Consider the following 21,071-nt stretch of genomic DNA (forward strand, 5'->3'; position numbering starts at 1 on the left):
GGGAGTAAGTCCCTTTGTACTCAGTGGGACTTCCTTCTGAGTACACTTGCAACATAAATGACCCAAGTGTGCCATGTTACTTTTCCAACAGTCATGGAATGATAGCTTCAGTTGCATAGACTCCATGCATCTATTCCAGCAAACAGACAAATCTTGGATTTATGTCCACCACTCTGCCACTGACAGCCATCAAGCTCCAAGGCAAGATAACATGCCGTAGCAATATTGCCTAAATAACACATCTGTTCAGCATATGGCCCTTAACAGCTGTAATTTCCCAGCATTTTGGAACTTGAATGAACATGGAAAGCCCTTTACACAACATGATAAACTGAAAGATTTTTGGTTTATTGAATAATATTACAGTGTGAAGAGAAACGTATTCATAGAATTAAATAAACTCTTCATATATCCTCCAAGAAATGGAGCAATTATTATCAGCTGTGATTATACTTAACCACTGATTAAAATGACTGTTACAGGCCTGCTGTAGAGGATTTCAATTGGAAATGTATTTATTCTATCAGCAACTGCATATATCAGAAGTGTTTATATGAAACTTTAATTAAAAACAAATGTATGTTCAGTTTAATTATGAAACCAAGAATACACAAGGAAGGGGTAAGCATGTAATGAAACAGCCTCTTTTAAATTTTATTTTTAAAAGGCAGATCATACAACACATTTTCCTGAACTAGTAATACTATCCATTCAATACAAATAAATTATTCTGCAATCCAAAATCATGGCAGTAATGATGTGCTATATAGCTGACATCACATTTTCACAATCCAGTGTGAATGTTAAGATCTGGCATATTGCTAAAAAATCAAATCTCCTGAAAAAAAAAAAGGATTAAAAGATGTAATGGGGGGGGGGGGGAATGACACATTTCATAACTGCAGAGGTACCAGTATAGGCACAAGCATTTACACACTGTGCAGCTTCTGGGAAGCTGAAATTTCAAATCAAGCCACAATTGCTTCAGAACAAGTGATGCACCATTTCATGTGATTAAATGCAATTTCTGTTTGGATTTTCAATAATAAAAAAGATATTTTGCTTGCACCAACTTTGTGCAGCTGGCAGTTCTTTTATTAGCTGAGGTGTGTTACCAACCCATCTCATAAAGTTAATACTAGATTCAACAGTTTCCCACCAGATATAAGTCGGTTATTCCTGTTCATTCTGGAGAGGTTGGCGTTCTGGAAGAAGCTTGGGGTGTAACTTCTGCCAGCGTCCTGGAGGCCAGAGTATATGCGTAGCACGGGCATGTAAAAGTCCAAGAGAGACCTGAAAAGATAATCGAAATCCAGAGGTAGTAAAATGTGGAAAGAAGTGGCTTAGCGATGAGGAGGATGTGTGGCATTTTATAAATGTGTTAACTAACTACACCCATTGAGACAGAGCACTTTATTTGCAGCTGGGTTTACTTTAAGTCCCTCCTTAGTGGTGTACTCATTTCAGGCAGCCTCTCCCATTTTCAGCCCTCTGTCTAACATAAGAAGATACTTCAAAACAGGACTGTTTCTGGAGAATTGTGATGAAGATAAAGAAAGTGAAATGGGAATAAAAACCAAGCTCCATAAAATTTTAACAGCTTGTTCCGTATAAAAATTGACTACTTAAATAAAGAACCATAAAGGATTATGACTTGCAACAACTCCCAAAGTTCATTCTTGTTGCATTCTAGAGACCTGGGTGCACACTCCTATCTGAACACAGAACTGTCGCACATACAAGCTCTTGCATGTCCAGGCAATCCACTTGCATAGAACTGCTGCATGTACAGGCCCTCTCAGCTGAAAGGGGACACGTCTCTCTAAATCCAAGGATGGCAACTTGTAACCCTCCAGATATTTTGGCTTACAACTCCCATCAGCCCTAGCTGGCATAGCCAATAGTGAGGGCTGATGGGAGTTGTATGCCAAAACAGCTGGAGGGCCACAAGTTGCCCACCCCGACTCAATGATATGGGGGTTCTTTTTGCTGAATGGGTTGTGTACTTGCATCAGAATCTCTGTGCCTGCAGCAACCTATAATCTTAAATATCAGTTTGCAAACCACCTACGTATAACTGCAACAAGTGGCATTATTTGGTGCATGCTTTTAATGCAGAGGGTCCCAGGTTCAATCCTGGGTGTCTCTAGGCAGGACAGGGAAAGATCCCTGGAGAGCCGCTGCCAGTCAGTGTAGACAATACTGAGCTAGATGAACCAGTGGGCTGACTCTGTATAAGGCAGCTTCCTATGTTCCTAACGCAGCTGCCCCCAAACACGTTTTCATATGCCTCTATTGCCAACTGCCAATTGTTGGCCAACTAAGGATAGCATCCACTAGAAGCTTACAGAAAAAAAGATCTTGGTGAGAAGAGCCCGGAAACAGCCCAATGTGAGGTGGAAACCTGTACCTTTAATTCAGCACGTGCAACAGCTCCCTCATGTCTGTCTGTTTAAACACTTCGACAATCGTGCAGCATCTTCAACTCACTGAATGTTTCCGTGGCACATTCATTTTATGTTTCAGTTCAACGTGCACCAAACATGCGTGTCCACCACAGTAATCTTTTTTCCTCCATCAGTTTAAAAAGGAAACAAAAGCCAAGATGGCTCAGGAGCTGTGGCGGAATATTTCGAAGCTCCGTTCTCAATGGAAAAAATTAACCTATCCATGAAAAATTAAACTCAGAGATTCGGGAGCATATTGCAGGGTCACTCTAGTCAGCATATTGGCTTATTTAGGTATAGGATTTCTAGCCCAGGGTATTTCCCAATACAAATTTGTGGTGAAGAAAACAACTGAAAAATTATAACAGTGCTAAAAAAACTCTTAAAACGACAGGGCGAAATGACACAATCGACAGGGAGAAATTACACAAACTCCCGGTGTTTAAACAGCATGTACAAGTAATTTAAAAGCCTGGAACAATTAAAAAAAAACCTTTTGCCTGGGGGCTAAAAAATAACAAAGTTGGCTCAAAGCATGCTTCTGTGGGGAGGAATTTCCATAACAGGAGCAGCACAGCTGAGAAGGCTCTTCTCCCTGGTTACTACCTGCTTTATCTCTTATGGCAGCACATTAGAGAAGGGCCTCAGCAGATCTTCATACCCGGGCAGCTTGATGTCTCTGGAGAACAGTGTGGCATAGCTTGGCTCACAGCCAGCCATAGCCTTCCTGGGGGTAGGGTGGCCACATACAGATCTTCAAAGAAGAGGAACGGCATCACCACAAAAGAGGATGCCAATTTGCGTAACATTTGCATGTGAAATGTACATGTATAGGTGCAAATGTATATGCATAGGTGCCAAAATAATAGCTGTTATTTAAACAGAAATATATTTCAACAAAATGGAGTAGACTGACTCTGTGACCTAGCTGCTGTTCAGGCAGCTTCATGTCCCCTGCTCTCCCTCCGTATGGTTCGTGGACTTTAAACCAGGCTTGGACTGGACAGCCCATCACATAGGGGACATCTTGAAATAGAGGACTGTCCTCTGTAAAGTAGGGCATCTGGCCACTATACCCAGCCAACCATTTTGTTCCATAATGTGAAACAATTGTGGCTGCAGCTTTTTTGAGATGCCAAAAATGCAACTTTAAAGTCTGCTTGGTAAGAAATAGTGCCCATGGTTTTGTGTGGGTGTCGTACAAGCCCATACTTTTCCCCATGTCTATTGGACTCTGTCTCTTCTGGTTGGGATAGGGGAGGGGGTAGAGCATGGCACTGAGTTGCTGTGCCAATGTAGTCAATTCCCATATGGAAACGATTTGGCAAAAATGGCCCTGAGCTCACTGGTGGACCCATGAGCTTTTGAGTCACTGCTGTGTGCGCGCGTGGTGGTGGGGCGGGTGGGGCAGGGAGAATTCCCTAACATGATCCCGACCTCTAATAAATGGAGTCCAGGCAATACGAGTAGCAATTTAGTTGTGGGAGGGGGGCTCATTACAACAAAGTTGACACTGGCCTCCACATACTAAACAAGCAAAATGTGGGAAATGCCAGAGCTCTTGTTCGTCGTCTTCCCATCACTTTAACTTTTCTGACATAGAAAAGTTAAAAGCGAACGTTGCACTGTTCTCTTGTGAAAGAACTATTATCGGCAAATTTTCACTTCATTTTCCACAGGGGATGCAAAGTTACATTGCCTATTATGCCACAGTCAGAACTCATTCCAATCAAATTATGTCGGAGATGGAAGTATTTTATCCTTGTGATTCCATCCCTTTTGCATGAGCCTGTTAGATGGCACTTATTCTCCAGGCAGATTTGCCTTTGGATTTTCTAGCTAGTGCCATGTGAATCTGATGAGAAACTTTCAATTCTAACTGATCCTATATTTAGCTTCTAAATAGCAGTATAAATATTGGCTCTAGCAATACTTATCCAACTACCTGAAGTGTGACACTTCACAAATTGCTTTTATTTTTTTAAAGATTGAAAGAATTCGCAGTGCACTGTGGCATCACCTGCTTTCATGAAGGCCAAGTGCTGCAGAAATAGAATGGCCACGTTTGAGAACTGCTTCCAAATGCAGAGCAAAAGACCCTTGCAAAAGGGAAATCATGCTGCAGTCTGCAAACAGGTCAACAGGCGTAAGTCTGCTTTATGTATCAAATTGTACACTTCGTTTGTGCAAGGACTGCAAAACCATTCATGGAATTCTGCAGATAGGTCCTCCCCACCATCTGTTCTTGATCAAAATATTATTGCTATCACTAGATATCTGATACGGCAACTTAACTTAGACATCTGATATGGCAGGGGTGAGCAACACACAGACCACAGACTGCAGGCATCCCCTTGGCCATTTTTGCACCCCTTGCTGTGTCCCCTGCCACCACTGCAATCATGCTGCCAAAATGGCCAGGCAAAGAGAAGGTGGTGCCAGTGGCAAAAAAATTGCTTCCCAGAGGCTCCTGGAAGCGCAATTCTGCAGGGAATCAAGAGTGTGCTTTGTTTCCCTGCAAAACCACCATGATTTTGTTTTGTTTTGCTGTTGCCACTTTCTCTGTGCTGTGGTTTCAGCAATGTCATTTTGGCACTGGCAGCCAATTCAGTGGGGTGGGGTGGGGCCCCTGCTGGGTTCCAAAGGGGGCAAGATGGCCACCCGACCCCCAGATGTTGACCACCCTGTGATATCAGAACCTAAGGAAAGAGACCTTGTGTTTACATCACCACCAGGACATCATCTGTCAAACACTATTGGAATGTAAGTTTTTTTTCCTGAAGCAAAAGTGACATATTCACCTAAATTTTACAAACTTGAAAAAAACAGAGCCAAGGATGTGATGAATATCTCTGGTTTCCCAAAGCCAAAAAGGTATATTTTTATAGAAACATATCCATGCCCTAATTAAAGTGCAGATAACAAAAATCCACAACAAAAGTTGTGACCTTGCACAATTAATCCAAATTCACACAAAAATGAAAAGAATTAATAGTCTGATCATCTCACCAGCTGCTGGGTGCCAAGTGAAATAGAAAGTCAGCAGTACTTTGACTGGGAATGCCAATAAGGAATAGCCTTGCATGATGCACAACAGAAAGCCCAGTCGGTACACTGCCCTGAAAAGGATCTCAGAAGCTAAGCAAGGTCAGCCCTGGTTAGTACTTGGATGGGAAACTGCCTGGGAATCAGGCTTCCTGCGTTGAGCAGGGGGTTGGACTCGATGGTCTGGTAGGCCCCTTCCAACCCTAGGAGTCTGTGATTCTATGATGCATAGTTACTATGGGAAATGAACTAATATGTCATGAGCCCAGCCCTCTTTAAGTTGAGGGGCTGTTGCTCAGTGGTAGAGCCCATGGTTTGCATGTAAAAGGGGCCTACCAGATCCTCGGCATCTCCAGGTAGGGCTGGAAAAAACCCTGCCTAAAACTCTGGAGAGCCACTGCCAGTCAGGGTGGACAATACTGGGCTAGATGGACCAATGAAATGAGTCAGTGTAAGGCAGCTTTCTCTGTTCCCAAGTATGGAAGTCAGCTTGAAAAACATTTGGAAGTAAGTTTGGAAAAGGGCAGTGGTTACGTTGCCAAACATCAGGAGGTCCTTCGGTATTACAATTCATTTTATGGTACATTTTGGAATAGGTCCTCCCATCGCTAGTTGAAATTGTTCTGCTGAAGAGAAAAAGTGAAGGTTAATGCTTTGAATACCATTACAGTTATATTATTTGATGCTCTCCTGAGAGGGTGGCAAGAGCACCAGTCACCCTCGTGCAGCTGCTGGGACTCCAGTACCCTTGCAGGGCCCACCACTGAAACCTTCCCTGGGTCTCCTTTAAAAGCAGTGCTCTAACTGAACTCTAGCTGAACTTTTATTTTCCCATAATGCTTTGCTCTAGGGCTCTGCGAGAAATCAGAATAGCAGCTAGATTTGAGAGCCAGCGTGGTGTAGTGGCAAGAGTGTTGGACTGGGAGCCGGGAGATCCGGGTCCTAGTCCCCACTCGGCCATGGAAGCTCACTGGGTGACTTTGGGCCAGTCACAGACTCTCAGCCCAACCTACCTCACAGAGTTGTTGTGAGGATAAAATGGAGAGGAGGATTATGTACGCCACCTTGGGCTCCTTAAAGAGGAAAAAAGGCGGGATATAAATGAAACAAACAAACAAATAAATCCAGCTACCAGGTTGCTGCCAGGCAATCCCACCAGGCACAGAGGAAGGAGGAACACCAGAGGCCACTTTTCCAAGCCCTTCCTTAAACCTGAAGTAGCTCCTGTGTCTGTGCATTCATGTTTTATATCAGAGGCTTGAAAAAAATCCAGCTGACAAAAAGCTTCTAATCAGAAAAGAAATTACGCTATGAAATACTTTGTTTGAAGAGGTCTCAATTAACCTAAGTCCCTGGTATTTCTTATGGATCTTGATATGCCTGAACTAATTTAAGGGCCAGAGTATATACACCGTGCACATCAATTAAGAGGTCATGTTTTAATGCAGAGTCTTTTCAATATGCTTTTATATCAGAGGTCCCTGACAGCTGTGTGCAATTCCCCCAAAAAAGTCTGAACAGCTGAAGGACCATTTTCTCATAAAACGTCTACACCTAACTCAAGGCTGTAATTGTGATCACTCCGAGGCGCTTCACAATTAATCTCGGGCATGTTATAGGCTTGGATACCTTCAGCCATTTCCCATTCATCAAAAAAGCAGGCAGTTCAGAATTTTATGCAAATAGACACCAAACGCCCCCCGAGGAATATATCTAGCTAATTCTCATGATTTAATTTCCCTGGAATCATGTGCATGCACCAATCTCACTCTCCTCTACATAATCAAATCACTGAAGTTGAAGTGGCCTGTATCTAATTTAATATTTTGTTGCTTGATTAAACAGGTGCTGAATTACTTGAATATAATTTGGTTAGTTAACAATGCACGCTATTGATACTAGATCATTTCTGTTGCTGGATTTATGCATTGTTTTTCATAAAATGGCTCAGTTTAATTGGTACTGCAGATTTGGAGATGGCTGCGGCCATGTTTCAAATATATCAATCCTCCAAACCTAAATATTCTCATTGGTATATGTTCTTCAAAGACACCATGTTTTGTGACAATGATTTATATACTCCATCCAAGGTAAGGTTCCTTATGTTTCCCTTATATACATCAGTTAAAGAGGAAAGGGACATATCATTAAATGGGAGGTATTTCCTGTTGCATATAAGGTAGCCAGGTGTCATAAGAACATAAGAAGAGCTATGCTGGATCAGACCAAAGGTCCATCTAGCCAGCATTCTGTTCACACAGTGGCCAACCAGCTGTCAACCAGGAACCCACAAGCAGGAAACAAGTGCAAGAGCACCCTCCTGCCCATGTTCCCCAGCAACTGGTGTTCATAGGCTCACTGCCTCTGGTACTGTAGGTAGCACATAGCCATCAGGACTAGTAGCCATTGACAGCCTTCTGCTCCAGGTATTTATCTAACCCCCTTTTAAAGCCATCCAAAGTGGTGGCTGTCACTACATCTGGAGGGAGCGAATTCCATAGTTTAACTATGTGCATGTCCTACTTTTAAAAAGACACTCATCTATTGGTAAGATTGTCAGAGACCTTTTTAGAAGGCATCCTCTGTTGGAAAGGCTGTGTAGTCTAATTCTGGTTTAAAAATAAAGAACCACAGCAAAGGCAGAGCAGATGCCTTGAAGTTGCCTATCAACAGTTAGCGCTTGCTGGTAGACTAAGCAGCCACACAATCACCTGGTCACAGTCTTCTTCCTGTGGTGAGATGTATTGTATTCCTATTTGAAGCACTGTAAATTAGAACATGCACATTTTATGCAAATCTGCGCTGTTGTCTTTGGTGAAGCATTTCCACTTTTTGGTGTGATGTGTAAATGGCGAACCTAGCTGCACTTCCTGTGTGATGTGTGTAATGGCCCCAGACCTGTAACCAAGTTGCCTGTAGTTTTAGAGGGGCCTAGAGATCCATAATGCTTTGCTTTGGTTCATTATTAAGTGCAATTTCCTTGCTAGTGGGCCTCTGAGCTTGTGAGATGAGTCAAAGGTTGATATTGCCGCCTCAGCACATTCCATGCTAATGAGCTACCGTTTATCTTATCAGGGCCTAAGAAGCGCCTGAGAAGTGAGGCTCTGTTTAGGCTCTGTTTACAGGTGTCTGTGCTGGGAAAGTTCTCATGGTTTCCCTTCTGACGTGGGGCTGTTAGCCAATGCTGGGAAAGTTGCAGGTGAACGCTAATTAACACTTGCTGCTGTCATGCTGCCTCAGTGCTAACATGTATAGTATAAGATCCATTGTACCCCTTGGCTCTGTGTTCAGAGAAACTGTCTGATCTAACCATTGGGTACGCCTGTGTGCTGTAAGTACTCAATAAAGTCTCCTTGTAAGCAAACCTGGATCTGACTTATCACTATCTTGGCACCTCCAAACCTTAGCAGCCCACGGCCAAGGCATACAATGTGCTACTGTTCTATCCTTAATGCCATTCTAAAATAATTTTAAATAATAAATGAATGAATAATACGTGAAGGAAGGAAACCCTCTTCCTGTCCCTCCTCAATCTCGCTGAGTATCTTATTCACTGTTTGGCTCTTTTCAGTCAAAGGCCAACCTTTTCCAACCTGGTGCCATCCAAATGACTTGAATGTCAACTCCCATCATCTCATTTACCCTGCTGGTGGGGGCTGACCGATGCTGTAATGGAGAACACCCAGCTGGGAGAGAGCGCCTGGTTGGGGAAGGCTGTTCTAAGCTGTGTTGTAGTCAGAATGCTGTTAAGACTGTGGTGAGCCTGCCTGATTTCTGATTCAGAAGACAGACTTCCAAGGAACTGAACTACACAAGTAGTTCATATGTGCTTCCTGAATATAAAGAAACACATTTTAGCTGCTACTGCTGATTGGAGCAATGCCTGCAAGTGCCCTTAGAGACACTTCTCCTTCCACTTTTATCTGCCTTACCAAAAAATGAGGTCTCATGACCATATAAGCTATATTCACATGAAAGTGAGAAACTGGTGTGCAAAAGGGGCTAGAACTGTCAAGCCAAATAATTTTTTGAAGAAGCAAAGTAATGGAAATCCAGCCCAATGTGACAAAGCACTTCTGCAAAATGAAGAGCAAAGGAAAACATGATTGTAAAATGGAAACACTTAGCTAGCACTCTGGCTACAGCAATAATAAAATGTGTTGCATATGAAAACCTGCTGGGTCAAATTAGATCATTTGTCTTTAAGAAGGGCTTTTGTGCTGGATACTGATAGTTAATTATACATAGGTGCAAAACAATTTTATAAAGAATTATCTGCCTATATAATTCTCTTTTAAAATAATCCATAGTTTAAGTGATGGTAAACACATTTGCTTTCAGACTCTATTTGCTGAATGTTGCTGAAGCTAAAAATAAGGTAAAGTATCAAGAGAAAGGCATAAAGTAGTTTTTCTTCATGAGGGCCTAACTCAACCATTAGTAGAGATGCTCAAAATCTGCCCTTAGGTGTTCCTAAGAAAATGTACAGCCTGTAAATCTTTGATATCTGGGTAAGCAAATTTAAGAGAACCTCCAAATATAGAATCTACACAACTCCAACCCCACCCCAAAGTCAGAAACTACTTTTCTATCTGGGGACCAGGTATATGTCAACTTCATTCCTACAACTAGATAAAATATGATGACAAGTGAGTTTGCTACAGACCAGTGTTGACCAATTTGTGGCCTTCTGTATGTTTTGGCCTAAAACTCTCACCATCCCTCACCATTGGCTGATGGGAGCTGTAGCCTGTAGGCCAAACCATCACCTGATTAAAGGCAGCCGCCGGCATGATCACATCACTCCGGTGCTGAAGGAGTTGCACTGGCTACCAGTAGTTTTCCGGGCCAAATTCAAGGTGTTAGTTTTGACCTTTAAAACCCTATACAGTTCCAGCCCAGCCTATCTCAAGGAGCGCCTCCAGCAACACCAGACAGGCCGCTCAACAAGATCAGCCTCAGATGGCCTTCTCTCTGTCCCATCATCCAGGACAGCTAGGCTGGTGAGGACGAGGGAAAGGGCCTTCTCTGTGGTGGCCCCCACTCTGTGGAGCTCCCTCCCTAGGGAACTCCGCCATGCCCCCTCTTTAATGAGCTTCTGCCACACATTAAAAATGTGGTTGTTCAGGTGGGTTAGGGGATTTTTAGAATTACGATGTTTTAATGTGTAATTTTATTGTTTAAACTGTACTGTTATACATCACCCAGAGTGGCTGGGTGACCAGCCAGATGGATGATTAAGAAATTTAATTAATAAACAAAATAAATAAATCTGGAGGGCCACAAGATGCCCAGCCCTGCTATAGAGTCTCCTCGTATAAATATTTGTCTGGCTTCCACAGCCACTTCTTTTGTTCAGGAAAAAGGGGAATGTGTTCATCATGTTTAGGGATACGTGGAGCGAAACTCACCCCCTCCACCATCAAATCTGCTTAAGATCTAATTCAGCAAATAGATACATTTCCAGAACATACAGAAAATTAATCTGGACTCCGGAGTAAGTCCATATCAGGCTCCTTGGTCCTGTGCAAGCTGATGCCATCATCACTTATGCCAGGATCTGTGAGGCTTGAGAACCTATGTGGCTTTAATGAATGGGACCCTTCCAACTGCAACCACATCAGGTTACTTACAGGAAGTAGGGGAGGAACTCCAAGGCTTTTCTTCATGGCCTGAAGGCCACAGTGGGGATATTCTCTCTCTCTCTCTCTCTCTCTCTCACATACACACACACACACACACTCGGTACATTCTGTAGCAACTGGATCATTGCCTTGAGCCATGGAGAGCTTGCAGGAGCTCGCAAGTATATCAGTCCATGATTTATCATCAAATATTAAATGATCCACATGATATATATCACATTCTCATTTCACTCATCCCCATGACCACAACAAAGAAGCCATTTCAGAACGTCTGAAATATCTGAAAGCCATGTGAAATTTCACATTTTTTCTAAGGAAAACAAGAAACAAACGTTGCTGATCTCCTCTAATTTACACAGACTAAGTTAAAAATAAACATCAGTTATACATAGACAAGGTGGTTTTATCCATCATGAATGATTTTTCTCTTTACTGTTACTTCTGCTAGACGCTATAGAATTTGCTTTGTCCTGAATCACCAATCACTTAGCTTCATTGGATGACCTGGATGACCCTGGGTTCTAGTCTTATGAGAGAGGGAGAACTTCTCTCTATCCACTTTCTTCACACCATGCATAATTTTATAAGCCTCAAACATGTCTCCGCCTTTACTAACCTTTTCCCCCCAGACGAACACCCACCCAAATACAATTTCCTACAGATACAGCAAGTTAAAAAGTGCTGAAAACTGACACATTTGTACTTTTTACTCAAGCTGTGGCTCAGCATATCATATATTTCTTTCAAATTCTGTGGGAAACTACTGCTATACCTTATTCAGGCTTGTTGAGAAAGTGTACCTTTTATTAGGTTGGTGAAGTTCTGAGGAGCAGTTCAAATGTTATTAAGGTTTTTGTGCCCCATGAAAGCCTCTGGCAGCAACTGCTGGCAAAATTACGTCCAACATGCTCAGTTTCACTCTGAAGCTAGAATGCTGCTAGTACTCCAGTGTTTTGAATTCCACTGTTCCTGTCAGCATTCTCACATTGGGGGAGGGATAGCAGGGAACTGTCAATTTTGAAGGCTCGGGGAATCACTCTCACTTATAAAGAGATGAAAGAAAAAAAGCTATGCTAGAATCCAGTACAGGCTTACTCAGAAGTAAGCTATTCTGAACATACATGGATCTATTCATTTGAACACGTCGGCTCAGTTAATGACTTGTTTGTGTTTAGTTTTTTTAGCTTTTTCATAACAGTGTAATAATAAATTCCCTTTTTAAAAACAAGGGATACTCAATTATTAAAAAAACAAACAAACTGCCAGTTTAAGACCAGAATTAAAGCTATCTCATGTTAGCTCCAGCTCCACAAAGCCAAGTAATTGGAAGCTTATGCTGAAGCCTTAACAGATGTGTCCTATGATCAGTAAAGATGTTGTGCAATGTCGCAAATTGCACTTTCTTACAAATGACAAACAGGCATGGATCGGCTCACAGCAGAATTTCTCTAGCAATACAGCAATGCTTCATAAAGCAATACAGGACCAGGCAGGTTTCTCCACGACAATGGAAGGAGATGGAAGCAGAAGCCAGTTGTAGCTTACCTGGATTTTTTCAAGAACATACTTCTGGGTAGAGGTGGAGGGGGCGGTTGGAGTGAATGTCATCTGATGGGCAGGGACTGCTCAATCGATAAGAGAGCCTCTCCCCCTTCCAGGCTCTCCCTGCCTTTCTCCTTTGATAAAATCCTGGGAGGTTTGCTTCCCTGTATCCACACAAATCACTCTCTTTCTCTCTCTCTTCCCTACTTCCTTACAGCAACAATCATTATAGGAACACAGTGTTCTTGCTGCCCTGCTGTAATCAATCGAAGCTTCAAAGTTTTGACATTAAAGATCTTTAAATGTATTTATTCATGCATTTATTCAACTTTTTCTGTCTAAACTTGCATAGGATTCAGCACTTAAAAGGCTTCATCTCAGAATCTGGAATTGCATTATTAAAATGTGAGGAAAGGAGAACAGTAAACAAAGTCAGTTTAGGGATGTCAGAGAATTCTGCGACGGATCTCGGTGAGGCCGAATGCTCTAGCATTCGGCCCCCCAAAATCCATCGCGGAACGGCCTGCCACCCCCCTGCCACCCGCGGATTCTCTCCGGGACGAGACTTACCTGGGGCGGATGTTCCGGATGGTGGCGGCTCCAGTGGCGACTTCGGCAGTGGCGGTGGCTGGTCTTCCGAACGGCTGCCGCCGCCACCACCACCATTTGCAGTCTGTGTCTTTCTCCCCCCCCATAGACGTGATAGGCTACATAAAGACTTACATAGCCTATCACGTCTGGGTTTTAAAAAAACAAACGCGTACGCATATGGTGGTGGCTACGGCCGCCGCCATTTGCATTCCTTATTTTTCGCCATCTTAGTCTACGTCAATATTTACGTAGACTAAGACAAAGAAAAGAAAGGGGAATGCAAATAGCGCCCACTACGCTATTTGCGTTCCCCTTTCTTTTCTTTGTCTTAGTCTACGTAAATATTGACGTAGACTAAGACAGTGAAAAATAAGGAAAGCAAATGGAGGCGGCCATAGCCGCTGCCATTTGCGTACGCGTTTGTTTTTTTGTTACCCAGAGCCCTCCACGGCCGGAAATCCGGCTGCGAACGGCCCTGGCCTGGGCCTGGCTGGCTGCTCTGCGGAGCCATCGCGGAGCACAGCTGGCCGTCGAGCATTCCGGGGGGGAGGACCGGATCGCCTCCCCCCCCGTCGAGGATTCCGGGGGGAGGGACAGAATGCCTCCCCGCCCCACCATGAACAGAATCCGTGAAAAGGTAAGTCACTTTCGTACATCCCTAAGTCAGTTGCAGTAGAAAGAAGGTCCACAAGGACAGGGAGACTACAGTCAGGGCCAGAAATATTGGAACAAGGATAACTGTTTTGGCAGTTGGCCTCTGTACACCACCACATTGAAGTTGAAAGGAAACACACCCAGATGGGAGCGAAGTCAGGACTTTCAGCTGTAATTCAAGGGGTTTGAGAAAAGTGGGGCATTAACCATTCAGGAAGGACAGCCAGTGGCACACACACACCCATCGTTGGTGGCTCATAAGTAATGGAACAACCCAACATCATTTCAAACTTAAGGATCGCCTTTAATACCTGGATGAAAATTCTTTGCAGTCAATGACTGCCTGAAGTCTGGAACCCATGGACATGACCAAATGCTGAGTTTCCTCCCTCAAGATGCTTTGCCAGGCTTTTACTGCAGCTGCCTTCAGCTGCTGCTTGTTTGTGGGTCTTTCTGCCTTCAGTCTTGTCTTCAGTAAGTGAAAAGCATGCTATATTGGGCTGAGATCAGGTGACTGACTTGGCCATTGAAGAACATCCCACATCTTTGCCTTGAGAAACTCTGGGGTAGCTTTTGCTGTATGTTTTGGGTCATTATCCATCTGCAATATGAAGCGGCGTCCTATCAGTTTGGCAGCATTTGGCTGAATCTGAGTATAAAGTATAGCCCTTTACTTTGATGAACTTCAGAATTCATCCTTCTGATTTTATCAGCTATCAGGTCATCAACAAACACCAGGGACCCAGTTCCATTGGCAGCCATACATGCCCATGCCATAATACTGCCTCCACCATGTTTGACAGATGATGTGGTATGCTTTGGATCATGAGCTGTTCCTTTCCTTCTCCGTACTTTTCTCTTCCCATCATTCTGGTACAAGTTAATCTTGGTTTCATCAGTCCATTCCAGAACTGGGCAAGCTTTTTAAGGTTTTTGCTGGCGAAGGCTAATCTGGCCTTTCTGTTCTTGAGCGTTACCAGTGCTTTGCACCTTGTTGTGAAGTGTCTGTATTTACATTCATTAAGCCGTCTCTTGACTGTAGATGTTGACAATGACATGTCTACCTCCGCAAGAGCATTCTTGACCTGGCTAGATGTTGTGAAAGGGTTCCTCTTCACCATGAGCAGAATTCTGCCATCAGGATGGCGGAGAATTTCTCCACGAATCTCCAGGAGGCTGAATGCCAACGCATTCGGCCCCCCGAAATTGGTGGAGAAATTCTCCGTCGGCCCCCCGCCCCCCCCCGGATGGGACTTACCTTGTGCAAATGTCCCTCTCGGCGGCGGGTCCCGGCAGCAGTTCGGCGGGGGCAGTGGTGGCGGCCGGTCTTCTGACCGGCTGCCGCCGCCACCATTGCAAAATAAAAAAATTAAGTAAAAAAAACAAACACACACACCCGTGATAGGCTACGTAACAATTTACGTAGCCTATCACGGCTAGATTCCCAAAGTCAGCCGTGATAGGCTATGTAAATCATCACGTAGCCTATCACGGGTGACTTTGGGGGGAAAAAAAAAAGCGCGTACGGAAATGGCGGCGCCCATGGGGCGCCGCCATTTGCGTTGCTTAGTTTGGCACGTCTAGTGTTCCCTTAATAGCGTTCCCTTATTACTGCCATAGTCTACGTAAATCTTTATGTAGACTAGTCATGCCAAACTAAGGAACGCAAATGGCGGCGCCCCATGGGCGCCGCCATTTGCATACGTGCTTTTTGTTTTTTTTCCCCAAAGTGGAAATCATGGGTGTGTGTGTTTTTACTTTACTTTTTTTTTTTGCAGCCGGGGAGACGGGGCGCTCCTCCCCGGCCTGAATTTTGGCGGAGAGAAGCGCCTCCCCCCCACCGCAAAGCAAGCTGCGGGACAAGGTAAGTCCCTTTCGTCCACCCCTAGCCGTCATCCACTTTAGTGGTCTTCCGTGGTCTTCCAGGCCTTTTACTGTTGCGGAGCTTGCCAGTTAATTCCTTCTTTTTCAGGATGTTCCAAACTGTTCTACTGGCCACTCCCACTGTTTTTGCTCTCTCTCTGATGGGTTTATTTAGTTTCCTCAGCCTAATGATGGCCTCCTTCACTTGCATGGACACCTCTTTGGCCCTCATGTTGGGAGTTCCAGTGAACAGCTAAGAAATGCAAATGTAACACTCAGAACCCCCTCCAGGCCTTTTATCTGCTTGATTGGTCATGGGGCACCCAGGAAACAGGCCACACCCGGCCATGCAGCTGCTTGTCAGCCATTTGTTCCATTACTTATGAGCCACCAATGATGGGTGTGTGTGTGTGCCACTGGCTGTCCTTCCTGAATGGTTAGTGCCCCACTTTTCTCAAACCCCTTGAATTACAGCTGAAAGTCCTGACTTGGCTCCCATCTGGGTGTGTTTCCTTTCAACTTCAATGTGGTGGTGTACAGAGGCCAACTGCCAAAACAGTTATCCTTGTTTCAATATTTCTGGCCCTGACTGTACATTGACTGCATTTAGTACTAAACTATGGTTTGTTTAGCTCAACTCTGGCTTGTTTGTACATCTGCATCTGACCAGACTCACCAACTATGGTTTGTTTGGTCCCAACAAACTAGTATCTGAAACCATGGTTTGATGTTGGGTTGTGAATCTTGGCTGTCATGAACTATGGTTTGTCAGTGCATCTGAACTTGATAACGTGGTTTAATCCCAAGTTGTTGTCTTGTTTTGCCTTTGCTCCCCTGCTGGCTACAGAGCAGTTTGAAAATAAAAACACCATGTTGCAAACAATCTCTTGCAGTGTTTTCCCAGACCTCTCTTTCCTTTCTGCTCTGCCAGGCAACAAATCCTTTAGGAACCTTTTTAGACTGTGGGTTGGATCCAGGTTAAGTCAGATGAACTTAGGTCCCCATTGAAATCAAAGTGAAAAAATGAGTTAATGGCTTACGACCCATTCATTTCATTCAGTGACTTAAAAAAAAACAAACCTGCCAGTTTAAGACCAGAGTTAAGGCTATCTCATGTTGGCTCAAGCTCCACAAAACCAGGAAACTGGAAGCTTAGGCTGATGTCTTAACAGACATGCCCATAATCAGCAAATGATATTGTGCAATGTCACAAATTGTTAGAGGTGGACGAAAGTCCCTTACCTGTCGTCGAAGGACGTTCGCGGTGGGGGGGAAACGCTTCGCTGCTCCCCCCGCGAAGTTCAGGCCGGGGGGGAGGCTTCCCGCCTCGCCCGGCCGCGAACGCGAAAGTTTTTTTTTTTTTTTAAACGCCCCGATAGGCTACGTGACGATTCACGTAGCCTATCACGGCTAGATCTGCAAAGTCAGCCATGATAGGCTATGTCAATCGTCACGTAGCCTATCACGGGTGACTTTAAAAAAAAAATGTTTACGTAGACTACGGCGAAAATAAGGGCAACGCAAATAGCGTTGCCCTTATTTTCGCCGTAGTCTACATAAAGATTTACGTAGACTACAGCGAGCAAATAAGGAACGGGAATGGCGGCTCCCTATGGGGGTCGCCATTATCCGTACGCGCTTTTTTTTTTTTTAAAGTCACCCGTGATAGGCTACGTGATGATTGACGTAGCCTATCACGGCTGACTTTGCAAATCTAGCTGTGATAGGCTACGTGAATCGTCATGTAGCCTATCAGGGGGCGTTTTTTTTTTTTCTTTTCTTGCAATGGCGGCGGCAGCCGGTTGAAAGACCGGCTGCCACTCCCGCCCCGCTCAAACACCCGCCGAACCGCCAGCCGGACCCGCCACCGGGAGGGACATTCGGTGAAGTTAAGTCCCGTCCTGGGGGGGGTGCGGGGGGCAGGGGGGGTTCGGAGGATTTCTCCTCGAAACTTGTTCGGGGGGCCGAACACGTTGGCGCTCGGCCCCCCGAAGTTTCGGGGAGAAATTCTCCGCCATCCCTACAAATTGTGCTTGCTGCCGCCTGCACCCCCGACGAACCGCCACCGAACTCCCGCCAGGACCCACCGCCGAGAGGGACATTCGAGGGAGGTAAGTCCCATCCCGGGGGGGGGGCAGGGAGGGAGAATTTCACCAACAATTTCGGGGGGCCAAATGCGTTGGCGTTCGGCCTCCCCAAGATTCGTGGAGAAATTCTCCGCCATCCCTACTAAAGGGTGTAAAACACTTTCACCAAGCTACAATTCTCCCTTGTTTGGTGTATTGCCTTCGGAAGTAACTAATTCAAACCTTCATTCCTGTGCAGCATCGAGTTAAAAAGGGGGCTGGTTTCCCATCCTTTGTTTCCCCTCCTTTCCCACCATAAACATATGTGTGTCTACTCAGAAGTAACTCCCATTGTGATCACTGAGGCTTGTTCCTGAAATGCGCACTCCTAAAGTTACTGAGATCCTCCCATGAATTGAATGCTGGAAGTTGTAGGACTTTTTCTGTCTAAACATACATAGGATTGCACCCTAAACCACATAAATGATGTAAAGCAAAAGTCACCTTGTTTAAGCAACTTTTCCCACTTCCTGAAATTGAGTTTTGAGGTTGTAGATGCTAGGATTTTTACCATAGAATTTCTGAGCTCTTGGCTATCATGTGACAGTTAAGGGACTTTCTACAGCACATATATATACTGAAAAGTGTCTGGTGTTTCATTAGTATTAGAGTGTCAGGAACGCCCTAGCTGCCTCTTGCAGTCCCCACCAATAACCAACTCAGGACACAGATGACGAGGATTCTTTCTGAGACTTTATTCCTTTATTCGTTTATGACTCTTTCAGATACTAATCACTAGCAACAAAGCAAGGAACAGCACTGGGGAAAGATAGCAGAGTAGCCTAAGCTCCAGGTAAGGCAGTTGGTCCCCGTTTGAAAGAGAACCACGGGAAGACCCTGAACTTATGGGCTAGGGAGAGATCCTCCCTCTTCCCCTTGGGTCCTCGGGATGCAGCCACTGTTTGAGTGCCAAACAAGCGGTACGCCTCCTTTCTGCGCCCTCAATCTGTCGTCGCTCCCTGCATCTGCGCCGAGCATCCAGCAAGCCCCCCTCCAGTGCTCTCTCACTGCCAGGGTCACTATCTATCCCAGGAATGCTGGCAGGAGGAATCTCTGCCAGCTGCTGTGCCTGTGAGAGATGAGCGAGCTCCTCTCCCACGGATTGCTGTTCCTCCTCAGAATCAGAACTGCTCTGGGGCTCTACTGGCTCAGTTTCCACCCTGACATCATCCCTGTTCCCATGAGGCCCCCGTCATGCTCCTCCCCTGGGCCCTGGGTTTGTGGAGGTACAGCTGGTGGAAGCGCCTCAGCAGCAAAGGAGCATGCACATTTTCCGCGGGTTCCCAGGATCACTCATCTGGCCCATACCCCTTCTAGTCCACCAGATATTGCAGGCAGCCGCGAGAAAGGCGGGAGTCCAGAATCTCCGTGACCTCAAACTCCTCCTCCCCCTCCACCACCACTGGTGGCAGGGGGGAGCCGACTGAGCGATGAGGGTCGCCAGAAACCAGGGGGGACAGCAAGGACCGATGAAAAACAGGATGGATTTTCATGGAGGGGGGGGGAGAGCCAGGCGAAAAGCAACAGAGTTAATCTGGGCCGTAATCTGGAAAGACCCCATGCAGCGAGGCGCGGGCTTCCTTGCGGGCGAGTGAGAGGGGAGGTATTGGGTGGACAACCAAACCCAGTCCCCCAGTTGCAGACGGACCTGGCTGGCGCCGCTGGTCTGCAGAGGGCTTGTAGGCTGTCTTGGCTTGCTCAAGGGAGTCCCATAAGAGGTGGTGTACTGCTTGGAACTCCTCCAAAAAGTCAGGGCCGCCGGCACCGAAGAGGGAGCTAGGGTGGACGGGAAAGCCTTGGGGTAGTAACCAAAATTGGCAAAAAATGGAGTTTGGCGGGTGGAAGCATGGCAGGCATTGTTATAAGCAAATTCTGCGAGAGACAGCAAGGAAAACCAGTCATCTTGCTGGTAATTGACATAACAGCACAAATATTGCTCCAGAGTCGCATTGGTGCCCTCAGTCTGATCGTCTGTCTGTGGATGGTGGGCGGAGGAAAGACGGAGAGTCACATGTAGAAGCCCAAGTAGCTCCCTCCAGAAATGGGCAGGGAATTGGGGGCCCCTATCTGAAATGAGACCCTCGGGCCATCTGTGGAGCCCAAAAACATGTGTCAAAAAAAAGCTCTGCCATCTCCCTGGCTGTGGGCAACCCAGAGCAGGGGATGAAATGGGCCATCTTAGAAAACAAATCCACCACCACCAGAATGGTGGTCTTACCATGTGAGCGAGGCAAGTCAGTGATGAAGTCAAGGGAGAGCAGTTTCCAAGGTCCTGAGGGGGTGGGCAGGGGGTGAAGCAACCCTGTGGGCTTGCCTGAGGGGGCCTTCACCTGGCAGGTTGGGCAGGAGGTGACATAGGTCTTGACGTCCTGATACACACGAGGCCACCAAAAATCCTGTGCCACTCCGTGCAGGGTCTTGTCGATGCCAAAATGCCCAGCGGTGGGGGAGTCGTGGCACTGATGGAGGACCTTCTCACGGAGGGGTCTAGAATAGGGATGGCGGAGAATTTCTCCCCGAAACTTCGGGGGGCCGAGCGCCAACGTGTTCGGCCCCCCGAACAAGTTTCAGGGAGAAATTCTCCGCCCCCCCGCCCCCCACACCCCCCCGGGACGGGACTTACCTTTGCCGAATGTCTCTCCTGGCGGCGGGTCCGGCCGGCGGTTCGGCGGGTGTTCGTCCAGGGCGGGAGCGGCAGCCGGTCTTTTGACCGGCTGCTGCCGCCGCCATTCCAATAAAAGAAAAAAAAAACGCCCCCGTGATAGGCTACGTGACGATTAACGTAGCCTATCACGGCTAGATTTGCAAAGTCAGCCGTGATAGGCTACGTAAATCGTCACTTAGCCTATCACGGGTGACTTAAAAAAAAAAAAAAGCGCGTACGGATAATGGCGGCCCCCATAGGGAGCCGCCATTCGCATTCCTTATTTGGTCGCTGTAGTCTACGTAAAGATTTACGTAGACTACGGCGAAAATACGGGCAACGCTATTTGCGTTGCCCTTATTTTCGCCGTAGTCTACGTAAATCTTTACATAGACTACAGCGACCAAATAAGGAACGCGAATGGCGGCTCCCTATGGGGGCCGCCATTTGCGTACGCGTTTTTTTTTTTTAAAGTCATCCGTGATAGGCTACGTGACGATTAATGTAGCCTATC

At 45.8% G+C, this 21,071-nt stretch overlaps 1 protein-coding gene across 5 annotated transcripts in view; it reads right to left on the minus strand.

The window, feature by feature from the left end:
- IMMP2L (inner mitochondrial membrane peptidase subunit 2) overlaps positions 1-21,071 on the minus strand; it is a 756,637-nt gene that overhangs the window by 4,215 nt on the left and 731,351 nt on the right. For 3 of the 5 annotated variants that reach the window (XM_084810762.1, XM_084810763.1, XM_084810761.1), the window contains one exon: positions 334-1,293. In XM_084810762.1, coding sequence (XP_084666888.1) covers positions 1,174-1,293 — 120 coding nt within the window. In that variant the 3' untranslated portion in view covers positions 334-1,173. Of the gene's footprint in view, positions 1-325; positions 1,294-21,071 lie in introns of those variants that run through there. The other 2 variants (XM_084810764.1, XM_084810759.1) reach the window with 2 other exon arrangements.

The sequence above is a fragment of the Heloderma suspectum genome, chromosome 7, assembly GCF_057233095.1.
Source record: "Heloderma suspectum isolate Gila_16-S chromosome 7, 16-S_ref, whole genome shotgun sequence".
NCBI lineage: Eukaryota > Metazoa > Chordata > Lepidosauria > Squamata > Helodermatidae > Heloderma > Heloderma suspectum.